Here is a 15,766-nt window from a genome sequence, read left to right as displayed (position 1 = left end):
TCTTCCCACAGGATAGTGGACCTTAGCTTTGTGATTGGTAGAATCTCGCAGAAAAACAAAAATCACTTCAGGAATAAGTCTGAAAATAAGTGTTGCCCGTTTAAACAAGTGTCATGTATGTTATTCAAAATGACATCTTCAGTGGTCCCTTCTCTCTTTACTGCAGTGATGTAGAAGTGTAAGTCAGGATGTGTTGATAAACCGATCACTGTTTGGTGTGGTTTCTGGTGCAACAGACTTAAAACTTTCAGCCAGAGAGTCATAAAACAGCCAGGTGCTATGTTACTCTTTAAATTTAGTAAAATTGCATGACATAGGTTATTGATTCCTTGAGGCATTTGGTAATCACAAGAGAACGAGTGGTTCAAGCTCATAACACACTCTCCCAGCCAGGTCTGCAGGGACCCCCTCAACAGAGTCATCAACATCAGCATTGAAGTCTTCTGGGCCACGACTGTGTGCATAAGGAGGGAGATAAGGAGGGTGACAGATGCAATCACAAGCATGTCTTTAAAGTTGCTTGATATAAAAGAAAAAGTGTATCTTAGTAAATAACATCAGCTACGTTTTTTTTTTTTTATTACCTTCCGTCAAATGCTCTATTGCTCCTGTCTTCCATATCTGGCATTATTGCTCCTCCAAACCTATTAATAAACTGAACCACGGTACCTGAAAAGCAAAACAAAGGAAAAACATTTCAGTTGAATCAATTACTGGAGGAATGCAAAGCAACTAGGTCAATGTCATCTTTAGACCTGCATTATCAGATTTATTTTGGGCCACTTGGGGGCAGCACAACAAGCTGTAAACTTAACATTGACATATTAACCCCCTCCAGAGCGAGGAGCTACATCAGCATTAACTTTGTATTCAAGTATTCAGGTACTAATATTAATCGTCTGCCAATTAGTGCTGGGCAGGTCATGTCATCATCTTTGTGAGTTACACAATATCTTTTTTTTTTTTCATTCTTGAACGTCTTGGGGGTCAGTGGAAACAAGATCTAAACCCAACACTGACGCATTATAACTGCGAGTCCCAGGCCATACAACCAAATCAATGTGCTGAAAGATGAAATATGCTCTGAGCTGGGGAGAACTGCACAGTCGAGAGATAATTATCAGTTGGTTTGTCACTACAAGCTGTAACTTTCAAATTATAATTTCAATGATTACATTGTTAATATCAATATATTACTTGGTGCAGCTTTAAACAATCTAGACGCATTATATAACAATAAGACAAAGGGGGCATTGGGGGCATTTTGTAATATGAAAGTGTGTATTGCTGCAACTTACCAGCACCCCACCTTCTCCTTCTCCAGACCAGGTAACCTATAACCAGCACAAGTAGCAGCACCACAAGCCCACCCATAACCACTCCTAAGGCGACTGAGGAGGATGTTGCTGTAGGGGTTAAAAGATCAAGTAGAAGAGTTGGTGATGGGGAAAACCAGCTATAATAACACGAATAAACTCTCATGGGCTCTTTGGATCTTACCGACTACAGTTACTTGGAGTGACTTGGAGGGAACAGAACAGAAGGACCTTGAGGAGATGTTAACACTGTAGACACAGTAATACTCTCCTTGGCTTTTATAATCTATCAGTGGGAATTCAAAGGATGCCAAGTAGAAGATTGAGTGGCCAAATGGTGCTATCGCTTTAGTGATGTTAAAGTTAGACTCTATCAGATAGAAGAAACCTCCAGGATGTCTGGAATGAGTAGAGCAAGTGACGGAGAAGCTGCTGCCTTGGGTGACGGATATTTTGTCAGGGCTGTAGATCACCATTGCATGAGGAGATGTCAGGGAGATGCTGGGCTTCTCCAATTTCACTACAGAGTAGAAGACAGATTTTTACAAACTCGTTTAGATCATAAAACATGTTTGCAATCATTGCAGTCAAATGTACGACAATCATGTTCAACTGGACAAAGAAAGCAGACAAGTATTGACCTGTGATAGAGAGATCTGCAGTATTTCCTTGAGGATAATAGATGACTTGATTGGGCAATTTCTTTTGATATTCACAGAAGTATGAGCCCGTTTTGCTGAAGTCCACTGTGGGGAAGGTAAAGGTTGCAGCTTCGTTCTCAGAGAATCTTTCCATTTTAAATGAGTCTTGGCTCCTTTTCAGGACAAATGTCCCACCCAAGTGTTCTGTTACTACAGTGCAGGTGATCTCAACTCTGTCACCCCAGTTTACCTCTGGAGCAGGACTCAAAGTGATTTGGGGAGTCTGTAGAGAACCTGTAACAGATTATAAGTTGCAGTTGGTTTTGTCATAACAGCCCACGCAGCTTCATCTCCCAGTTGAGAGGCAATGACTTCACTCACAGATAAAAAATGAGCTAGATCTCTTACCTGAACAGATAGCGCTAGCATCTTCACCATGCCCGCAGTTATTTTCTCCAAAAACGGGATGCCTACAATGTGTGAGAGCGGCCTCTTCGCCTGTACACACCACATCATCAAGCCATATTGGACCAGTGCCTTGGCCAAAGTGGGCACTTGCAGGAGCGGAAACTGCATGACCACAGCCAAGCTGTCTGCATACCACATTGGTATTGCCCATTCCCCATTCATCATCACACACAGTTCCCCACTGGCCTTTATAGAAGACCTCCACTCTACCGGAGCATTGACCTGAGCTGCCGACCAACCGAATCTGTGCTGCATATGAAAAAAAGTGTAAAAGTGTAGTTGACTTGCATATTTGTGTGTTAATACACATTCATTCTAACACACAAAGTGAATGCAATGTATTTTGAAAGTACCGCTTGTCCCACCATCATATCAAAAGCTAATTTCGACAGCATAAAGGAAAAAAGGTTGACTTACAGAAACATAATGATGTGGAATATGACTTGGTGTAATATATGTCACCTTTGTCATGCAAATGAAACATTAAAGCAATAGTTTGACATTTTAGGATATATTGTAATTAGCTTTCATGTTGAAGGTTAGTTACAATAAATTTAACTAGCCAGCAGCTGGTTAGCTTAGCTTAGCATGAAGACTGGAAACGGGGAACCAGCTAGCCATAATATCAGATTTATAATTCACAAAGGGTAGCTGTTTCACAATTTTCTTTCCATTGTCTTTATGTTAAGATAAGCCAACCAGCTGCCGGCTCCAGCTACTTATTTACTTTGGAGAAGTGAGAGTTGTATCAATCTTCTCATCTAATTTTTGACACCAAAGCAAATTAGTGTATTCCCTGAAATGTCAAACGTCTTTAAGGCATGATTGTAGGTATATATAATCATTTTCAACTCAAACACTGTTTTTACTCTGTACGTGTAAAAAAAATACATTTGTGAAACAAACGCTGATAATTTTATCTTATTTGTTTAACTGTGCGTGATCATTTTGAATAGATTATTTAAAAGTCTTTACCTGCACAGAGAGCGCCAGCATCGTGGTCGTGTCCACACCCGGCTCCTCTGAAACCTTTGAGTGAGCATTGCTGAAGAGATGTCACATTGTCAAAACATGAATTGCTAGCCTCGACTACTGATCCAATGCCTTGGCCAAAATGGGCACTGCCGGGAGCATTCACTATATTTCCGCATCCCAGCTGGTCACACACCACCTGAGCTTTACTCGTGGTCCAGTCGGTGTCACACACCGTTTGCCACACGTCGCCATGACGAACCTCTACTCTGCCAGAGCACTCATCCTTACCATTGGCCAAGCGGACCTCCAGACTTCCTGTAAAGTCAAGTAAACTAAAATAATTATGCGGTATCAGACATTTAAAATATATTTGAATGTAGTCAAAGAAATGGCGGATGAATAATATTAAAACAAGAACACTAATGAAGTATACCTTTAACAACATGCATATTTAGGTGACATGAAAGCAACTAAACCGAAATTAACTAGACATACTCTCTAATCTGCAGAGGAAGAGCAGAAAATGTTGCTTCATCTGGACCATGTTCATTTTTCCATCAAGCAATGTGGGCGAGAGATTGAAAGCGGCGATACAGTATGTAGAAACAAGTTTTATGAAAAATTGAAAAACCATACATAAAATAATACAAAGAATTAGGAGAGATACAATTTAACAACAATATGTTTTTTCTTACCCGTGCAGACGACACCAGCAATTGAGGTGGCGTTGCAAGTGTTGTTTCTAAATGGCCTTTGTTGGCACTGACTTAGTGTTGACTCCGGTCCATTGCATCCAATTTGATTGATCCAGGTGTGTCCTGTGCCATGGCCATACTCGGCAATGGTGGTGATCTCATGAGTCTTCCCGCAGCCCAGCTGTCTGCACACCACATTTGCATCATTCACATCCCAGGATTCACCACACACGGTCCCCCACTGGCCTTTGCCGAAGAACTCCACTCTTCCAACACAACGATTGAGCCCATCGGACAACTTCACATTACCTTGAAATGACAGTTATATGAATGTTAAGTTCAAATGTGGTCTATGTTTCTATGTGTGTACTTTTTTGGTCATAATTGAAATGACCCACAATACATTGTTAGTCGATGCTTCGTCCAATTTGTAATTTCAGGACCTCTTTTATTATTCTGTGACTACGTTAGTTACTCCATGACATGTCACGAGGTAAGCTATGGAGTAATGAGGTTGCTGGTCGTTTATCTACTGGACTCATTGCTTTGACTTTTGATAGTCTGGTCATTTGTCATATTGTCATATTGTCTTGACCCGTTGAAGTGAGGTAGTTTAGGCTAGCTAGCCTCCCCTCCTTTCAGAGCCTAGTGATAATTAGTTTGTTAAACAAACGTTTTTTAAGTTTGCAATATATTGTTGAAGGAAAGCTGCCTCATAAAGCTAAAAGAAATTACTTGAGTAATTTCATAAAATAATTACATTCTTTGTAAAAGAGTGATATCGATTAACTGTCAGTTACTGTTCATTTTGTCAACAGGTTGGAGCCGAAATAGAGCGAGTGCAAGCAACATGTCCCGATGTGTGTCATGCGAGCGAGCATGAGATTGTTTGTTTTCCCAAATGAATCAATAAAGATGTCCAAACCTAATACGTGCGACGTGTCACTTATTTGAAAAAACTATCTTTTGGCAAAGTTTCACTTGCACTTGCTCCACCTCAAACCTGTTGTCAAAATCAATCTGTCAGACTGTTTATTTGTGTTTCTTGTGCCATCCAGAAGGTGTTGTCTGTCTGCTGTCTGCCTGATTACATGTGAATGCAGCATGACGCTTAATGTTAAATGCTGTTTCCACGCAAATGTCCAAAAAAGGTTTAGCCAAATCTTTTTGTTTTAAATGCCGTATCATTGCAGTTTATATCTCCTTACACAATAAGTGAGGAGAATTCAAATCTAAATTTAAGTTCCAGCCTCACCTGAACATTTGACAGATGCCTCTTCAATGCGATCCTGGCTGGTCCTGATATGTTCTTCCAGTGTGCACTGTGTGAGAGAGCTCTCTCTACCGCTACAACTGATCCTATACCATTTAAGTTGTCCGCCTTGGCCATATGATCCTGAAAACTTGACGGGATCTCCACAGTTCATCTGTCTGCACACCACTGCAGCTTCATTCATTCCCCAGTTAACATCAGTTGCTGATGACCATTGTCCACCATGGTAGAACTCCACCCTGCCTGAGCACTGGTCAGTCCCATTGATCAGTCTAATGTGAGCTGGAACGCAAAGGGGATAGAATCAGCCACTAGTTGGTGTTTGGACACGTTTGAAAACAATACCTGGGATTCAAATTGATATTCTGGTTGATACACTGTAGTAGAAATAAATGTAATACAACAGTTTAATTCTTGACAATATTAAGCTAAATAGTCATTTGAGGCATTAGGGGTGACAGTTGCAAGTATAACACTGTGTGAAATTAAGTAAAAAACCTGCTAATAACAGAGTAATAACTAAGATGATACCTGAGCACACCACGCCAGCATCTTCACCATGGCCACAGTTATTTTCTCCAAGGGTGGGATGTCGACAGTGCAAAAGGGACGTCTCATTACCGAAGCAGCCTACATCATCCAGCCAGATGTCCCCTTGGCCTTGACCAAAGAAGGCACTGCCTTTGGCTGTCTGAGCTGTTCCACAGTCCATGGCTCTGCACACCACCTGGGCATCTCTGATGTCCCACTCATCATCACACACTGTTCCCCACTGGCCATCATGCTGAATCTCCACTCTACCAGAGCATCGGTCAGTGCCATTGACAAGCCTTAGTAGTGGAACACCTGAGAACAACACCACTCATGTTACAGGTACTCACGAGTTAAAGTCAAATCATGAAATATTAGGCTTTCAAATGTACTCAGTTAAATAGTTTTATAGTTACTTATTGCCACCATTACCATTTAATGCACCGATCTTGTTTTTAATGACCACATGTCCTTTGCTATTCTAATTGAACGGTGCTTCAGCACAGTATGTTGCTGTATTTTGTGTCTTACCTGCACATGAAAGAGAAGCACCTTCACATCTCCCTGTGTATTCTTGAAGTGTGCATTGGGAAATGGAGCTCACATTGCCAGAGCATCTACTTGTGTACCCTTTCAGTCCGCTGTCACCAAAATGGAAGATTTCTTGGGATTGTTTTGGTAATCCACAACTGAGCTCCTGGCACACCACTGCAGCCTCTTCATTGCCCAAGTTGTTACACATTTTTCCCCATTGGCCGTCATGGAAGACCTCCACTCTGCCAGAGCAGCGGTCAGTCCCATTGATCAGTCTGACTGATTCTGGAAAGAAGTATTGTATTTAAAATGTTAAAATGTAAAATATTAACATTTCATTAATGAAATACAATATGTTCACATGATAGGATTTGTGGTAAGGATAACAGACTAACTGCTTCTGAATCTGTGATATTGCACCAAAAACAACTATAAAAAGGAGGAACAGCAAAGGATGATTGCGACAGGCTGCGGGAGGATTTTGTAATTTAGTTGTTTTTTAGTAGAAATTTGAAAGTAATGTTTAAGAAAATTCCTCAATAAATATCAGCAGGGCGTTAACTGCCGATACAGCAGGTGCATATATAGCAGACATACATGCAAAATCCAATCAATATTTTCCATAAATATCTGTTCATGCATCACCATTGCACACAAATGCCCATTGTGATGTCCAAAGTAGATAAAACAAATGAGAAAGAAGCAGATAAAGCTTCTCAGAAATCTTCTCTCTATCCGTCACTGCACAGGGTGGATCCTGATCTCGACGGATGCCCTCCCCCACCTCCACCATATGCGGCCCCACCCCCCGGTCCAGCAGCACAGCAAGGTTCGCCCACACCAAGACAGCCTGACTTCGACCCATCTTCAACCAGCACTCCTGCCAGCAACCTCACGAGCACGATCTCCTTCGTCGCCAACTTCATGCAGCAGGTCACACACGCCATGTCCCAACTAGGCAGCCCAGATAAGTCACATGGGCACCTGGGGACAACTGGAGGCGCAGTGAGAGGTTCCTACCACCACCCATATGACACCAGAAGTGGACGATTACCAAGACCAGACTACTACGCCAGACTCCATGTTGTCTTCAACGAGCACAGCGTCCTTCAGGAGCCTGCAAACAGAGGAGATGCAGCAGGCAACTGGAAGTGCCACCTCAAACAGTGCTTCCTGGGTGGACTGTTGCCACCCTTCTCTGCAGGAGTAAAATTAAGTTGTGTTGGTTATGAAGAAGCCCGCCTCACTGAAATCATCAGACATGTCAATCATGCTGAAAAACAAGACGCTGCTGACAAGAAGAAGAACAATGAGACCAAAGAAGAGCAGCTGCACATGGCTCAACTGACCATGGTCCAGGCTGTCCAGAGCATGGCCATGGGCCAACCACAACAACAACAGAACCAAGGGGGGGTTCAATTTTCTACAGACGTGGCAGAGGCAGAAGACAAGGAGGAAGAGGTCGTGGTTTCCAAGGACGACCTCCGCTGGAGAAAGACGAGCGCTACATCTGCCGCAAAAAATGACATTGGGCAGCCGACTGTCCACAAAGAGATGACAGCTGTCCCAGGGGCCACAGGGACGCTGGATGTCTGACTGAACCAAGATCAAGGGGACATGCGGACAGAAAGGGAGACATCCTACTGCAGCACCAGAGAAGGGAAGTGAGCAACACACAGCATACACAACGAAGAACAGCTTGCTTTTACTAACCACACATATACACCCACACAATAGCAGTTACAGTTATTACAGGATGCCATACAGCACTTAGAGAAAATGACTGAACCTGTACCAGCTGTAGGAACTTAAATATTTACTGTCCCTATGACATTTGTTCATCATGATGACATGGCTCCACCAATTAGAACTAAGCATACATTTTTGTCCTCACAATGTTTTCCTGTAAATCTGCTAGGGAGAGATCTTATGTTGAGCCTAGGCATTAGCCAGATATCTGTACCAGATTGTCTTTAAGTTGTTAGCAATCCAAAAAACAATGTGTCAATGATACAGTCCAACTACCCCTCTGTATTTGTATCAGTGGAGAATTCCTCTCCCCGTTGCAACACACCTGACAAACATGGTCCATGATATTGATGATATTGATACTCACTGAGGCATGTAAATACGCCAGTGACAACTGGTAGCAGTTGCCTTACCCCCTTCTGCCTCCAAACCACTCCACTCCCTCCAACCAGGAGACTTTGTTGTGGTAAAGGACTTCAGGAGAAATCACTGGCAAGCTAAGCGTTGGTAAGGACTGTTCCATATTCTCCTCACCACCCACACTGCTGTAAAGATGGCAGAACGAGCGACCTGGATCCAAACAAGTCACTAAAATATTGCTACTCAGATTGCACCAACGACAGACTCAACCACCACTACAACATCCTTCCCTAATACCAACAACCTAGAGCGATGTTGGTCCAGATTGTGAGCCCCATTTTGTTTGCATTTGGCATAAATCCTATGTGTCTGCACGTGTACCTTGCCAAATGGATACTAGTGTACTGTATATACTTATTATTGATCAATGATGTGATAAAAAGGGGGGATTGTGATGGCAAATTTCCACTATGACTTATCTATCTGTTTTGTATTGTCTGACCACTCAATGTTTTGGCCCTTTTTGTTTTAGTAAGGTTAATAAATCTCATACATGGTCAGTGAGCGTCCTCTCAGGTTGAGTAATATTGTGTGTGTGTCTTAATCAGGGGCATGATGTTGTCATCTTAGATAAGGGGCTGAATGGGGATGCAATCAGTGGACCATTCAATGGTTGACCAATGAGTGGCCACTGTTGTCCAGATGTCCTAGTGATGAACTCCTCCTACCCCACCATTTGCTCAAGGCCTTTATAAGTCGTACACAACCAACACTCTGGGTTCTTCCTCCTTCGGACCGCATTGCATTCTGTGTGACGATTGAACCTTCTCTGCGCAGAGAATAAATACTTTAAAGACAAACTTCTTTTCTCAATGTTTCTAAATTTCAGTATCATAGGACTCACTCGGTACTATTAAATTGTTTTTTCCAGCACACCATATGGGAATGTCTCTTGGATTTCCATTTCAGTATTCATTAGAGATCAAAAGAAAGAAAAGAAAAGATAACTGTAGTATTTCCAGCTCTTATTTTACGTCATGATTTTCCATGTTTCTTGTCATATTGCTCTGACATTGAAAATTGGGGTGCCGTCAGACTTTTCACCAACCGGATTTCAGTAGAATACTGTAATTGAAGTAACAGTATAGTATTTGTTACCTGAGCATACAACACTGGCATCTTCATTGTGGTCACAGTCATGTTCTCCAAAACCTCTGTGTGGGCAGTCGGCGATGGACTTCTCATGACCAGTACACTCAAGATCGTCCAACCACACCTGACCGTGACCTCTGCCGAAGTGGGACTTGTACTTGACCGAGAGAGCACTCCCACAGTTCAACTCTCGACATGCAACAGTTGCTTCCTGCATCCCCCATCTGTCATCACAAATCGTTCCCCACTGTCCATCATTATAGATTTCCAGTCGGCCAGAGCACCGACCAGTCCCGTTCATCAGCCGAATTGGTTGACTGTCTGTCAGTTGGAAACAAAAAAAAAGCCAAGGGCATGTTTATTTAGAAGCCATCCAAAAGAGCAACTCTAACTACGTAAAGTTCAACACAAAATGACTGATGTTGTCTTAACAGATGGATGACTTACTTGAACAGACAACAATGGCATCAACACAGCTCTCATTGCTTTCCTGAAGTGTGCATTGTGAGAGGGAGCTCTCATTTCCAAAACAGTTGGATTTAACGCTACCAAGTCCAAGTGCCTCTCCAAAATATTGCACTTCAGCCTGAGTGACCGGAGTGCCACAGTTCATCTCTCGGCATACCACGTCAGCGTCTTCCTTGCTCCAGTCACTGCTGCACAGTCTTTTCCAGTTGCCATTGTTGTAGACTTCCACTCTGCCACTACACCGATTGCTTCCGTTGAGCACCCTCACATGTTCTGCAAGTGATGTAAATAGAAATTTAAATAAAATCAACAAATGTCCAATGTTTGCAAAATCACGCAAGCTCTACTAAAATTCACTATTAACATATACTCATATTTGTACAAAAATAGTGTAAAAACTGCCATTTACTGTTTTACGGGATGTTATCTGTTGTACTATTTCTTGGGTCTGAGCAGTTGCCAGGCAACCAGCAGTAAATTACTGCTCCCAAACTGATTATGAAGCCAGAAGTTTCTTTGTTTAGCTTAGCTTAGCATAGCATAAAGACTGGAAAGCTGATCTAGCTCTGTCTGATGGTAACAAAAATCTTTGTGTTCTTGTCTGTTTAATCTGTACAAAATCAATAGCGACAAAATCTCTCAATTAGAATAATGTTTGTGTTAAGCTCATTAAAGGCCTTTAAATCTTTGTGTTGTACAGTAGCATGCACTAAACTAAATATCACGCTTGACGGTTTTAATACAAAACTGTTGAATAGCGCAAATATTGTTAAAACATGCAATGACTACCCCAGGTTCAGAATATTTTCAGAGGGACATCACCACTTTTACACAGTTCAGTTAACTTGACACGAGGAGTAGTTTATTAAGAGGAAGTGCATTATGGGCAATGCAGGATCCAGCATTTTTGGAGCTTGACTCATACCTGGGACTGAAAGTCAGGACATCCCCGCATTAGCAGCTTCATTTTTGACCGCCATCTTTATTTTAGTGCAATACTAAATTTCAGGACCACGACTTTAAATATTTAAATTATTTAAAATATCCCTCAACATTATCAGAGCAAAGCTAAGCACTCATGTTGCTTTGTTTGGTTTACCTCCCATCTCTACCTCCTGCCCTTTGCACTTTACATTTGCAGCAGCAGGTCATGTGCTGACCTTGATGTGCTGCAACAACATTACCGCCACAGATAGCAATCATCTTAAAGTAAACCGCAAATTGTCAACTGACAATAAAGTCGTTAGGTCTTTAATGCAATAATATGATCAGTTGCTAAAATAAATGCTGCGTTAGCTGTTTTTCTCAACAGCTTGTATTTTCCAATTCCAAGTGACAGTTCCTCATTTAAGGTCTAAATTGAGGAAGGGCCTTGTAATGCAATGTTTTATGATGCTTGATTAAATGAGCCAACTGTGACTTCAGGTAAATACTTAATTAATGTGTAAAGCCAAAATGTAACATTTTGGGAAATACACTTACTTACTCACTAACTCACTACTCACTAACCTACTTACTGGCGGAGTTAGATCAGAAGATTGATACCACTCATATTTACTCGATAAACATAAAGATACAGCCATATGCTCAGTCTTACCTGAACAGACAACCCCAGCATCTTCAGTGTGGCCACAATTATTTTGCCCAAATGGTCTGTGTGGGCACTTGAGGACAGACGACTCGCTACCAGTACACTGCACATCATCCAACCAGATCATGCCCTTTCCCTCTCCAAAAGAGGCGCCTGTTTTGACCTCAAGAACTGTCCCACAGTTTAACTCTCGACAAACCACGTCAGCGTTGGTAATGCTCCATTGATCATCACACACCGTTCCCCATTGGTCTCTGTTGTAGACCTCCAGTCTACCAGAGCAACGCGAAGGCCCGACCAGCTTTATTTTGTTACATTCTAGAAATGAAAAAAGCACAGTAGCTGTAGGTTGTGTCATTATGAACTCAATAAGGAAAAGTCCCCTTTCATTAAATTGGAGTGTAGAAATCTAAAAATCGAATTAATGCTTGTGTTTTCAGGTATGAAACATAAATAGAACTTACTGACCTGTAATCAGTGGTAGACCCAAAAGACCTAAAGCAGAAAGGAAAATGCTCAGCCCAGAGATTTGTCATGAATATTTAAAATAATATTGTCCAATAAATGCTGTAACGCTGTAATGTCAGCGCTGTGATTTATCAAATTTGTTACGTATCAAGACAGGCTCTTTGAAATGTACCATGAAGTTAGAAAAATACACACCTCATAATTATCCAACATCAACTTTGTCAAATTTATCAAAGAAAGGACATTTGAAAAAATAAAAAAACTGTTTAAATCATAAACTGATATTTTTCTACTATGAGACCTTCACTTCTGTTTAGTGCATATTTCTCGTGGTTTCGTGAGCATGCAAACAAACTGTTAACTGAACTCATGTGATTTGATTTAAGAAGTCAAGAAAAGAAATTCAAAAGGAAGAAGTCAATTAAAAAAAACAGAAACTTACCTATTGATAGATAATAAACAAAATGTAGTTTTTTAGCAGTAATGAAGATCATATTGTGTCTTCAAAGTAGATCAAATGCTGTCGAGGTACAGAAGAAAAAGGTATTGTTAAAAAGGGTGTTTATTCACTGTCTTATTTGTCTTCGGCAGAATAAGAGAAGCTATAGATGATTTTTGGAAGCATTCCAGTTCTTTCCAAAATCTGCAACGGTGATTCAGTAGCCCTCTTACCTTTTAAATCCAACAAGTGTGGGCAGCTGTTTAAATGAGCTCACAATTCAAAATAAAAAAGATGATCCTATCTGAAACATCAGATCCTTGATTTAATAATTAATTTGCATGCAACATAAAACAAAAATGGCATTTTTCATGTTTGAATTTGATGTATGTCATGCATCAAACCTTTAACTGTTCAGTCCTGGTTAATATTTCAGCATTATTTACTCATAATATAATGCAATACATGGGTTATGTTGCAAAACAATCCAGGTCTTTATTATCAATACATGCTCATTATGTATCCAAAACCTCTGTTAGGTTACATGCACCAAACTTTGAGATTTAAAAGGAAATATCATATTTCACAAATCATTTTCTTACCTTAAAAAATAGTTTGATGTCGTTTTTCTGCTCATCTGAAAAACAGAAAAATGATGGTCGGAGCCAAGAAAACTTAATTCACTTAGGTTTGTTCCTTCACAAGCGCGCTGCGGGACAGAACCAGTTCTTGTCCCACATCTTACAGACAACATGACTCATTGGGAGTGGGAATGGTGAACACTTCCCCTTGTGAAATTCTGAGCCTCAGTCATTTTTGTATTTGTTCAGTTCCTATAGACCTCAAAATACTGCAGTATTGTGTCTTCATTTGAAATGTATATCATGTGGAGAAACCAGAATATCACCGCTGCACTTTTGGAGCCACAATTTATGTTGCCAGAAGAACCCCAAACATTCTCAAAGTGCCCCAAAAGACAATCTGGAACAGCCAGACCCAAAATTAATAATTTCAAGGAATGAGTTCATATTTCTGTCACGGTTTAGGCTTTGCCCCCTGTGTTCCTGTGTTCCTGTGTCTGTCTGTCTGTGTCTGTGTGTGTGTGTGTTTCCCTTGATTGCACTCATCCTACTCACCTGCCCAGTCCACCCAGCTGCCTTCAATCTCCTCATCACCCCACACATATATACTCACCTGCTTTCCATGTTCTGGTTGTCAGATCCTCCTTGTTCGTGCCCCTGTCTGTTCCAGTCTTGAGTCTCCCTTGTGTTTGCTTGATGCTCCAGCGTTTGCTCCTGGTTTGTTTCTTTGCCTTTGTTTTGTGATTTTGGATATTTTTGCCTGCTCCGTTGGAGTCGCTTTCAGTTTGTGTTTATGACTTTTAAAGTAAAAACCTTATTTTCAACTTCACCTCGTCTCCAGTGTCTGTGTCTGCGCTTGAGTCTCAGATCTGCCCCTCGGACGTGACAATTTCAGTATAAATAAATAGCATACTTTCACCCATTAACAACTGCTGTATTTTTATTTTTAGCTAAGTACCATGTGTTATACTGTGTTTTTTATTGGGGATGTGTACTGTACTATTATGCATATATTTGATGTACATTAATTCTGCAATTCAGCAAGTTTTGGGCTAACTCTGGCTCATTTATATATATTTTTCTATTGATCATTAAGCACTCTCCCTGTCAGACTAATACAATGCAATAAATGACATTCACAGCAAGTATATCTATTATCTGTTGGCCATGGTTATACCTATCTGTTTTAATTATTTGTGTCAATGAATGTATTTTAAATGTTTTTATGTGGTTTAAGCTTCAGTTAGTTTTCCTGACATTTTGTTCTTACTGAACAATTTCATGAGTCTGTACGTGATGTTGCATAACTGACTTGTCTATTCAGCATTTTGGGTTGCTGTGTTTGGCCATCAGTTTGCACACATAGTGAATTTGCATCCTGTCGCCATTTCACAATATGCCCTCAAACACCCTCTTGATGCTGTAGTTTTGTCACTTTAGTTCAAGTACATCCCGTACATGCTCATTCACATCTTAACTAGCAAACAACTCCTTTGTTTTCCACATACTGTATGCACAATACACAAGTATTTTTTATCTTCTAAAGGAGAAGAGAAACGCTCTCATAGAACTGTGGAGGGATATTGAGCTGTTCGTTGATGAGCATTTTGAGTTGTTATTTTAAGCCAAACAGCATTTTTTACAACAACCCTTTGACTTGTCAAAGTAAGAAAAGCCACAGGTTTTTACTAACGACATTAACGATGACTCTGTTCTACTCAGGTGTCCCTGTTCATCTGTTTACTTACCTACTTGTCTCCTCAAGACTTCAGAATAACTCTAAAATAGTAATACAGTGATCTCTGTCTTCAATCAGTACTCTCAAATGACAGAACTGATGATACTGAGGTTTGGACAGCAGGTTAATCACATGGTGATATCTGATGGTAAATTGACGTACAACTCAATCAACTAATCCAGGGCAACGGGCCAATGAAAACCTGACTGACAGGGCAGGGTGATCATGTCACAAGCAGGATGATCGTCCCACAAGTTCAAAGACAAGTTAATGAGGAACAGATCAAACGTGACTCTTTTAATGAGAAGGATTTACACAAGTTAATAATTCCTTCCTGTATTTGATGGTGTATAGTGTGTCTTGGATGCTGTTTTGATCAAGTTTAATGCTCCCTAATCTGCAGGGTGTAATCAATCCAAAACTCTGACAAATAAAAAGGTGCAAGTGTTGTAAGACATACAAATGTATTGATCCGATCACATACAACAAATAAAGACATTTTTTCAAGGAATACAAAGACAATGTAATCAGTGTCTTCCCACAGGATAGTGGACCTTAGCTTTGTGATTGGTAGAATCTCGCAGAAAAACAAAAATCACTTCAGGAATAAGTCTGAAAATAAGTGTTGCCCGTTTAAACAAGTGTCATGTATGTTATTCAAAATGACATCTTCAGTGGTCCCTTCTCTCTTTACTGCAGTGATGTAGAAGTGTAAGTCAGGATGTGTTGATAAACCGATCACTGTTTGGTGTGGTTTCTGGTGCAACAGACTTAAAACTTTCAGCCA

General features: G+C 40.7%; 1 protein-coding gene across 3 annotated transcripts; it reads right to left on the bottom strand.

Moving 5' to 3' along the window:
• Positions 1–15: 15 nt before the first annotated feature.
• LOC116377135 (deleted in malignant brain tumors 1 protein-like) lies at positions 16–13,713 on the bottom strand. 3 transcript variants are annotated; one of them, XM_031838699.1, is made up of 17 exons: positions 13,263–13,713; positions 12,664–12,741; positions 12,222–12,248; positions 11,760–12,071; positions 10,142–10,435; positions 9,701–10,015; positions 6,431–6,718; positions 5,900–6,214; positions 5,351–5,650; positions 4,096–4,404; positions 3,401–3,715; positions 2,366–2,674; positions 1,958–2,251; positions 1,501–1,836; positions 1,299–1,406; positions 585–669; positions 16–454 (listed from the first exon to the last, which is right to left on the bottom strand). In XM_031838699.1, the coding sequence occupies exons 2-17, from the start codon at positions 12,713–12,715 to the stop codon at positions 346–348; spliced, it is 3,768 nt and encodes a 1,255-aa protein (XP_031694559.1). In that variant the 5' UTR covers positions 12,716–12,741; positions 13,263–13,713; the 3' UTR covers positions 16–345. The 3 variants fall into 3 exon arrangements, with proteins under 3 accessions (XP_031694559.1, XP_031694561.1, XP_031694560.1); XM_031838701.1 differs by lacking the exon at positions 13,263–13,713 and adding an exon at positions 12,894–13,235; XM_031838700.1 differs by lacking the exon at positions 13,263–13,713 and having other exon boundaries at positions 12,664–13,235.
• Positions 13,714–15,766: the final 2,053 nt, after the last annotated feature.

Source organism: Anarrhichthys ocellatus, unplaced genomic scaffold (assembly GCF_004355925.1).
Source record: "Anarrhichthys ocellatus isolate YVR2014 unplaced genomic scaffold, GSC_Weel_1.0 scaffold933, whole genome shotgun sequence".
NCBI lineage: Eukaryota > Metazoa > Chordata > Actinopteri > Perciformes > Anarhichadidae > Anarrhichthys > Anarrhichthys ocellatus.
The sequence above is the reverse complement of the archived record's forward strand: the minus strand, read 5'-3'. Positions and strand labels throughout refer to the sequence as shown.